Source organism: Lemur catta, chromosome 1 (assembly GCF_020740605.2).
Source record: "Lemur catta isolate mLemCat1 chromosome 1, mLemCat1.pri, whole genome shotgun sequence".
Taxonomy (NCBI): domain Eukaryota; kingdom Metazoa; phylum Chordata; class Mammalia; order Primates; family Lemuridae; genus Lemur; species Lemur catta.
This window is the reverse complement of record NC_059128.1, coordinates 1,030,688-1,040,167: the sequence shown is the minus strand read 5'-3', so window position 1 is coordinate 1,040,167 and position 9,480 is coordinate 1,030,688. Positions and strand designations below refer to the sequence as shown.

Below are 9,480 nucleotides of genomic sequence, written 5' to 3'. Positions count from 1 at the left end.
CTCCTTAGACCTTGATCAGCACAAAAGCAAACACAGACTCACACATGGCAGGTGCCTCCCAGCGCCCCACCGGGTGGGTCTGGGCTGGGGCCAGCAGGCCTGCTGCACTCCAGCCTCAGGGGCACCTCGGAGGGTGGCCCTCTCACCAGGTCACAGTTCTGGGAGGCCACAACAGCCAGGGATGATGCTGGGGGGGGGGGGGGCAGGGACACCGACCACCTTGTGCTGGGCCGCAAAGGTTAGGCCTGGAAGGGAGGTGTGGGGTGGGCCTCTAGGCCAGGGCCGCTGACAGGCTGGGCACCCAGGGGGCCCCTTGGCCAGCGAGGGGAGGGTCCTCTGAGGGGCGCAGAGGCCCTGGTGGAGGTGCTCCCACCCCGGGGTGCTTGGGAGGGTTACGGGGGCTCCGGGAGTGCCCGCCAGGGCAGGAGCGCAGGGGTGCGTGGTGTTGAGAGGCCTGCCCCCCACCCCGGGGTGCTGGCAGGGCCAGCCAGGAAAGGGGTGCGGGGAGGCCCCGCGGAGGTGACGGGGGGGGGGGGGGGGGGGCCGGGGCACTGGGAGGCCCCGCGGAGGTGACGGGGGTCCGGGGCGCAGGGAGGCCCCGCGGAGGTGACGGGAGCCCCGGAGCGCGGGGAGGCCCCGCGGAGGTGACAGGAGGCCCGGGGCGCGGGGAGGCCCCGCGGAGGTGATGGGAGGGGGGACCCGCGGAGGTGACGGGGGGCCCGGGGCACGGGGGACCCGCGGAGGTGACGGGGGGGGGCCCGGGGCACGGGGAGGCCCCGCGGAGGTGACGGGGGACCCGCGGAGGTGACGGGAGACCCCGGGGCGCGGGGCGGCCCCACGGAGGTGACGGGAGACCCCGGGGCGCCGGGAGGCCCCGCGGAGGTGACGGGAGACCCCGGGCGCGGGGGCCCCGCGGAGGTGATGGGGGGCCCCGCGGAGGTGACGGGAGGCCCGGGGCGCGGGGGCCCCGCGGAGGTGACGGGAGGCCCGGGGCGCGGGGGACCCGCGGAGGTGACGGGGGGCCCGGGGCGCGGGGGCCCCGCGGAGGTGACGGGAGGGAGGCCCCGCGGAGGTGATGGGAGGGAGGCGCCGCGGAGGTGATGGGAGGCCCGGGGCGCGGGGGCCCGCGGAGGTGACGGGAGGGAGGCCCCGCGGAGGTGACGGGGGCCCCGCGGAGGTGACGGGAGGGGGGCCCCGCGGAGGTGACGGGGGGCCCGGGGCGCGGGGGGCCCGCCGGGCAGGGGCGCGCGGGCGGCGGCGCGGGGTCGGGTAACGGCCCGCGCGGTGGGCGGCGGCGCCCGAGGCCCCTCCCCGCCCGCGGCCGCTCCTCCTCTTCCTCTCCCGCCCGCGCCGCGGCCCTCCCGTCCCTGCGCGGCCTCGGCGGCCTCGGCGGCGGCGGCGGCGGCGGCAGCAGCGGCCCCTTTAAGCCCCGCGCCCGCCCCCGCCATCGCGCCTCCATTTTCCCGGCCGCCCGCGCCCGGCGCCGCCGCCCCGCGGCCCTCCGCCGCCCCGGCCCGGACATGGCCGCCAACATGTACAGGGTCGGAGGTAAGGCCGCGTCCGCCTTTATGCGCCGCGGGCCGCCGCCGGCCCGGCCCGGCCCGGCCCCGGCCCCGGCCCCGCCGAGCGCCCCTGCCCAAAATGGCCCCTCGGGCGGCCCGGCGGGCGCGGGGCGGGGGCTCTGCCCACCTGTTGGGGCGGGGGCGGCCCGCCGGGCCGGGCCGGGGGCTGGGGGCGCGGAGCATCCCGGGGGCCGGGCCGGGGGCGCTGGGCCCGACTGGCCCGGGGCGGGGAGCCTGAGGAGCACGTGGTCTTGGGGGGCGCAAGGGAGCCGGAGTTCGGGGGCTGTGGAGGGTGTGGGGTCCCCGCCGGGGCCGGCGCCCATGTCGCGGGCCGGGGGTGCGTCTCCTCCGGGGGTGGGGAGCCCGATGCCAGGGGGCCCCGTTCCTTCCAGCCCCTCCTGCAGCCTGGGCCCAGGGGCTTCCCGGCAGGGTTCCCTTGCGGGGGTCTTCAGCGGCAGCCATCATCCCGAGCATGCCTCTAAGTCACCCCAAACTTTTCCCTGCCTCCCCCTCACCCCAGCCCCCCCGGGAGCTGCTTTGCAAGGGTAGGGGAGAGACAGGAGGGCCCCCCTGGGCTGGGGCTTGGGGGCTTCTCCCCTTTCTCCTGCTGCTTAGGCCCCAGGGAGCCAGTGGCTTGGCCTTGCCCTAGTTTGTTGGGGGCGGGGAGGTTCCTGGGGGCTGGCTGGTCCTCAGTTGAGGGTTTCTCAGGGTGGTGCGGTGGCCTTGTGTGTGCCTCCATCTCATTCCACCGGAGCCTGGCCCTCTCTGGGACTCGGAGACACCTCCCTCGGGTCACAGGGCCTCTGGTCCCTCTGTGTGTGTGAACTCCAGGCCCAGCCCCTCCCTGCCCCACCTGCATGGTGGGCTCCGCTGCACCCTTGGCCCAGAAGTCACCTCTGTCCTCACTGCCCCCACTGGCCTGCCCCCCGACCCTGAGTCCCCAGGACCCTCCGTCTACACTGAGCATGGCCTCTGGTGCCTTTGACGCCTGCATGGTGTGGTCAGGCCTGCCCTGTGACCTTGGCACAGAGCCATACCCGTCTGTGAAATGGGTCGTCGGCCTGAGCAGAGGCTCCGGGCCTCTCCTGCTGCCTCACCACGGTCACACCTTTGCTCCTTGCCACGTCCGTGTGGACACAGGTGGGCTGCTTCCACACGCAGGGAGCAGCCTGGGCCGCAGGGGCTCTGGGAGGTGGGGTCTGCTCTTTCTGGTTCTGCCTCCCAACCCCGGGGACCCTGGTTTCTCACCAGGCCCTGCCTCCAGCCCCACCCTGGCACGGAGGGCGCCCAGCCCCTGGGGGCTCCAGCAGGGCCCCTCTGCACGTGGATGTTTGGATTCGTCCCAGTCTGGAGCGGGGGAGGGAGGCCTGGACCCCAACTCACATTCTCCATGGCAAGTGGGCTCCGTTGCTTGGCCTTCAGGCCTGCCTGCTGTGGACTTTGGTGGCCCTGGCTACCCCCAGACTGCCCCGTGCCTCAGTTTCCCTGTGGTGTGGAGAGGATCTCTGTCCGTCTGCCCTCCTGTGTCCTGTGGCGGCTCCCCCAGGGTATGCCTCGTGCCCACCTGGATGTGCTGTCGGAGACTGAGGCCGCTCCCTGCCCCACCTCTGGAGGTGAAGCTTCTCTGGCCCCGCACAGATTTGGGAGGAGTCCCGCCTGGCGCTGCGCGGCCCTCCCCAAACCTCTCGGTGCTCCCCTTCTCGGGGCCTCGCTGGCCCAGGCACTGGGGTGCTGTGAGGGTGCAGTGGCTTGGACCCCGCAGCCGCTTGGTTGAGCCGGCAGTAGCAGGCAGAGGTGGTCCTTTTTTCTTTTTCTGTGATGGAGGAACAACAGAAAGGTTAGGACGCCTGTCCCTCGGCCCTGGCACCGGCAGGGTTGTGCGTGTTGTCTTGGGCTGCCTTGGTCCGTGGCCCTGGCTCCACTGCCAGATGAGCTGTGGCGGGGGCACTTGTGGGGCTGCCAGGCGCCCGCCCTGCGGGTATGACAGCAGGCCTCCTCCTCTCAACTCTGTCTCTCCCCCCAGAAGAAACTGCGAGGTTGTCTCTGGTTTCTGGGTGGGACCCCACGTGCATCCCGTGGGGCCTGCGGAGCCGCACGGTCCCGTGGGCCGGGTGGACCGCTGGCCTGGGGAGGGGACATCGGCACTCGTCTGGAGGGCGAGCTGGTCTCGCAGGGACCTTCGTGTAGAGGCACAGATCTAGCAAGGAAAAGTACTGGACGCCCAGTCAGATTTGAATTTCAGATAAACGGTAATTTCTTGGTGTATGTCCCCGATACCGCGAGGGACAACACTAGAAAGTCTTCATGTGGTGTTCAGTTATCCAGGCGCCCTTTATTTTACTCTCGGGCTGTCCTGAGGCCCTGCCAGGAGGGGCTGGGCGGGGAGAAGGTGTGGCCCGGCGGTGGTTTGTGCCAGCCGCCCGGCTGGGTGAGGTGGTCAGCCCGGGAGGCAACAGGGCCCGTTTCTTCCCTGGGAGGTGACCTGGCCACGCACAGAGGCCGTCTGTCTGTGCCTGCGAGTGTGGCGGGCGGGCCAGGCCAGGTGGCAGGGTCAGGGTTCTTCCACGATCTCTGCTCCTCTGGGCTCTGCCGTCCCGAGGGGCCGGGGGCTTCCAGAACCATCGTGGGCTGAGGCCGCCCAGGGCGATGGCAGTGTGTCTTCTCTGTGTACCCTTAGTGCGAAGAAGACGTTAGGTGGCATTCAACACAGAGCAGGAAACCCAGCACCCCTGGCCTCGTGTGTGGGGTTTTACAGATGGAGGGACTGTTGCCATTTCCCCCGGGTTTTTTCCTTTCATTGCAAGAAGTTAACACCCATTCTTTTGGATGGCTTTTTGTTTTTATTTTAACATACAAAGATGACAGAAATCCCTGGGCCCCGCAGGGCTGCTTGGCGACGGCGGCTGCGCTTTTTGGTGCAGCGTTTTACGTACCTGAGATCGTACTCTACAGAATCTGCGCTCTGCTTTTTTTGTTTATATCATCATAAGTGTCCTATCGTGTTGTTAGAAATGCTTATTTGATTTTTCTGTTTTAGCGGTTTTTTTAAATTTAAACTTTTTGGCTAAGACGTTTCCATGGACAGACATTCGGACGTGAAGGGTGACAGAAAAGCTGCCGGGACGGTGCCCACACCGAGCCCCCTCGGGGCGAGCGCGTGGTCTCCCCAGGCACACGCTGCTCGGGAGCTGCGGGCCCAACCGCCCACCACCCCCGTCGACAGGCACTCGGGTCCTGCCCATTTTCCTACTTTACACCCCACGCCACGGGGCCAGCCTGGGCAACACGGCGAGACTGCTGTGTAAACAAAAAAATTTTTACAAACTTAGCTGGGCGTGGTGGCGCATGCCTGAAGTCCCAGCTACTCAGGAGGCTGAGGCAGGAGGATGCCTGAGCCCAGGAGGTGGAGGCTGCAGTGAGCTGGGATTGCACCACTGCCCTCCAGCCTGGGTGACAGAGGGAGACCCCGTCTCCTAAACAAACAGGACGCAGCAGCGGTGGGGAGAGCAGGTTGCTTGTCCATGGGGCCGGGGGGCAGGCCTGCAGCAGGAATTCTGGGAGCGGATCGTGGGGCCCAGGGGTGCAAGGCTGTCATTGGTGGGGGTGACGTCCTGGGGTTGTCCCGCACGGCCTCTGAGAGGGCTGCTTGAGCACCACCCGTACTGGCACTGGGGTTCCTGCTCCGCCAGGCTGGGCAGGGAGGCCCAGGCCTGCGCCAGGGTGGGGGCGGGTTCGGTGCCTGCCTTTGGCCTTCCATATTGTTTTGAGAGAAAATCTGGCCACTGAATTCTCAGATTAATAAAAAAGCAGCTTTCGATATGGGCTGTTGGAGAGAATGGTCCAAAGGAGCGAATCTCCCAGGGCTGGCCCTCCACCTGCCTCCACCGCCCCCGGCCTCCGTTCTCCTTCTTCCTTAGGCTGCCTCCAGCTGACCAGGGGGTGCCCCCACTCCCCGGGGAGCCCACCCTGAGGCCCTGTGCTGGGGTACGGCACAGGCGAGCCTTCTCCCGGGAATTTAATAGTCTAATAAGTGTCGCTCCGTGTCTCCCTGCCCAGGGCTCGCTGTCTCCTGGGCTGCTGTGGCTCTCTGTGGCGTCCCCAAGCCTGAGCCCTCCAGACAGGGGTCCCTTAACGTCAGCGGGGCAAGGCCTTGGGCCCCCGGTGCTGGGGCTGTGGGCACAGCTGCAGGGGCCTGGGCTGGGTGCGGCGCCCACCTGTGAGCCACGTCAGGTGCAGCCCCTGCGCCTTGGCTGTGTCTGCGGCGGCCAGGCTGCTGTGCGCTGTGCTCCAGCGTCCACAGGATGCCCTCCGCGCCCCGCACGGCCCTGGGTCCCACCCCAGCCCAGCCCGGCTTTGCCAGGGCAGCGCCTTCTCCAGGGGCGCCCGACTCTCCCGCAGCATCCTGCCTCCCTGGGCCTCGCAGCCGCCCGAGGCTGCCTCTGCCCCTGCCTGGCTGAGCCGTCACCGTCGGGTGACCTGTCTCAGGAGATGATCCTTCTGAGACAAGAATCTGCTCAGTCTCCTGCTTAAAACCGCTTAGCAGCCTCCCCGGTGTCAGGGGTCACCTGTAATCCGCCTGGTGCTTTTGGGCTTTGCTGTTCTCCCGGCCTGGGCAGCCCTGGAGGCCTGGGGAGCTTGGGGTGTGCCTCAGGGCCCCCCAAGCCCTTGCAAGGAGGTCCAGGCCCGCTGCTTTAGCTCCACAGGGGGAGCCGGGTCAGGCTCAGGACCCCCCCAGATAAGGCCTGAGTCCTCCGTGGACATAGGTGTGGGGTGGGGGGTGCCGTGCTGGCCGCCCCGTGTGAGCCACACCCACCCTGTGTGAGCCACGCCCACTTGAAAAGGAGCCTGCAGGCCTGTCCCAGTCCGTCAGCCAGAGCCAGGTGTACCCTGGGTCTGCCCGGCTCGTCCCCACCTTCAGAGGAGAATGAGGGGACCGTGGCACATGTCCCTTCCTGTAGCAGATGCCGTGTCACCTGTGTACATGAGCTTGTAGCCTTCAGGGGCTGCCTTCTCCCAGCCTGGGGGGGTCTGGTCTGTCCCTTCCTGGACTTCTGTGGGGACAGTGAGGTGGGCCTTGGTGCTGGCTGTCCTCCCAGGCTGTCACCACGTTCCTGGGGGGCCTCTGGGGTCCCCTGGTCAGTGGGGTGTGTGGGTGGGAGGCCTGGCGGGGGGGTTGGAGCCACGGAGGAGGCGGAGGCCCCACGAGGACAGGCCAGGCTCGCGGCCTGCAGGACTGCCCAGGTGTGGCAGTGGAGGGGACAGGGCGCCGAGGCTCTCCCGCAGACTGCTTCTGTTGCTCTTGACTCCGTCCATCCCCAAGTGGGAGGAAGAGGAAAGCCCTGTTTGCGCTTCCTGTGCCTGTCTCTCTGACCACGGAGCCCTGGCCGTGGCGGGCAGTGTTAGAGACGGCGTCTTTACGCAGAAACACAAAAGCAAGGTCGTCGCGCGTTGATTGGCTGACAGAGACGTGGGCCAGGGGCTCACAGGAGCCTACTACAGGGGTGTGTCCCCTCGGAGCAATTGGGTAATTCAGCACTGGTGGCGACTTTGTAGAGCAGTTACCGCGACAGGGAGCGTGGCCTGTGTGTTTGACTTGCAGTCAGGTTTATGGGGTGTGCTCCACAGACGGCACACCCGCCTGCATGTGAAGTTCCGTGATTCTGGACAAACGTGCGCCGCTGCGTGACCAGTGCAGCCCCGCAGCCCCGCCGACGGCTGTCAGTCCCGGCTCCCGGCACCCTCGCCGTTCCTGTCCCGTGGCTGCCTGCTGCCCAGGAGGTCTTGTAAATGGAGCTGCCCAGCGTGGAGCCGTCTGGCTTCGTTCACGGAGTGTAATGCATTTGAGAATTACTCAAGTGTCAGGACTTCATTTTCTATTCTTGCCGAATACTGTTTCATTGTATGGGTGTACCACAGTTTATCCCCCGGTTGACAGACGGTTCTGGTTATTCCCAGTTTGGGGGGATTATGAGGAAAGTCACTATAAACATCTGTGCTCAGAATTTTTTTTAAGAGTCTAGGATCTCACTTTGTTGCCTAGGCTGACCTTGAACTCCTGGGCTCCAATGATCTTCCTACCTCAGTCCCCCAAGTAGCTGGGACTACAGGTGTGTACCACCACCCCTGGCTTGTGCTCAGATTTGTATACGGACATATGTTCTTATTTCTCTTGGATAAAAATGCCCAACCTAGCCAAGGTAGGTTGAATGGTAAGCCTACATTTAACAGTGTAAGAAGTGGACAAATCGTTTTCCAAAGTGGCTGTGCCATTTTGCATTCCTGCCTTCAGGAATGAGTGAGAGCTCCAGTTGCTCCGTCTCCTCCTCACACTTGATCTTGTCGGTTTTTATTTTCGTGCCATGGTCTAATAGGCGTGCTGGGCGTCTCACTGGATTTTAATTTGCATTTTCCTAATGACAGATGAGGTTGAGCATCTTTTCACGTGTTTGCCATTCATATGTCCTTAGGGGAGTGTCTACACAGCCCTTTTGCCCATTTATTTAAATTTCATTATGGTTTTGTTATTGTTGGATTGTGAGCGTTTTATATTCTAGATTTCAGTCTTTTATCAGATAAGCATTTTGCAAATTTTTCTTTTATAATTTGCGAATTTTGTGTATCTAAGAAATCTGCTTTATTCAAGATCACAAAGACTTTATCCTGTTTTGCGGGATTTTTATGGTGTTGGGTTTTAAGTTTATGATGCATTTTAAGTTTCTGCATGAGAGTAAAGATTAAGACGTTTTGTTTCTGTGCACAAGCGTCCGGTTGTTCCCTTGCCGTTTGTTACAGAGACTGTCGTTCCCGTGCCGGGCCCGGCGTGTGCGCCTGCGATCCCGGCTATTGGGGGGCTGAGGCCGGAGGATTACAGGAGCCCAGGAGCGTGAGTCCTGCCTGGGCAACGTAGTGAGACCCAGTCTCTAAAAAAAATAAAATAAGAAGACTTTCATTTCTCCATTGAATTATCTTGGCGCCGTTGTCAAAAATCAGTTCGCGATGTATTCGTGGCTCTGTACTTCTCCATCGATCTGCACGTCTGCTTTTGCCGGTTCATGTTGTCTTGGTTACGGTGGCTTTACAGTAATTCCTGGAATCAGGTAGTGTGAATCCTCCAACTTTGTTCTTTTTCCAAATCGTTTATTTAACCTGTTTTAGTTACTTGGTTTTTACTTTATAGAGTTTAGAATTGGCTTGTTGATTTCTATAAAAACAAACACAAACAAAAAAACAAATAGTGCCATTTTGACTGGCTGGGATTGTGCTGAAAATACAGCGTGGGCGTGCCTCGGAGATACTGTGGGATCCGGACCACCGGAATAAGGCAAATGCTGCCGTAAAGCAAGTCGTGAATTTTTTGTTTCCCAGGGCGTGTACCGGTTATGTGCACACCGTACTGCTGTCCATTAAGTGTGCAGTAGCGTGTGTCTAAAACAGTGCACATGCTTTAAACATGCTTTCTTGCTGCCATCGCATAGCGGATAAGGGTGGAAAAAGTACTTTATTGCCCCAAAACGCTAACGATCATCTGAGCACTCAGCAAGTTGTAATCTTCTTGCTGGTGGAAGGTCTTGTTGCCATGTCGATGTCTGTTGACCGATCAGTTGGTGGCCGAGGGCTGGGGTGGCCGTGGCAGTTTCTTACAGTGAGACAGCAAGGAAGTCTGCCTCATCGACTGACTCTCCCTTTCACCTAAGATTTCTCTGTAGCAGGCGATGCTGTTTGGCAGCATTTTACTCACAGTAGAACTTCTTTCACAGTTGGAGTCAGTCCTCTCAACCCCTGCTGCTGCTTTATCAGCTGAGTTTGTGGAATATTCTAAATCCTCTGTTGTCATTTCAACAGTGTTCACAGCGTCCTCACCAGGAGTCGATTCCATCTCAGGAAACCACTTTCTTTGCTCATCCATAAGAAGCAGCTC

At 62.9% G+C, this 9,480-nt stretch overlaps 1 protein-coding gene across 7 annotated transcripts in view; it reads left to right on the top strand.

Moving 5' to 3' along the window:
* The first annotated feature begins 1,330 nt into the window (after nucleotides 1–1,330).
* The window catches only part of MTA1 (metastasis associated 1), a 41,159-nt gene continuing 33,009 nt past the window's right edge, over nucleotides 1,331–9,480 (top strand). For 5 of the 7 annotated variants that reach the window (XM_045559159.1, XM_045559151.1, XM_045559142.1 and 2 more), the window contains exon 1: nucleotides 1,473–1,548. In XM_045559159.1, the coding sequence (XP_045415115.1) occupies nucleotides 1,521–1,548 (28 nt within the window). In that variant the 5' untranslated portion in view covers nucleotides 1,473–1,520. Of the gene's footprint in view, nucleotides 1,549–9,480 lie in introns of all 7 variants that reach the window. The other 2 variants (XM_045559130.1, XM_045559124.1) reach the window with 2 other exon arrangements.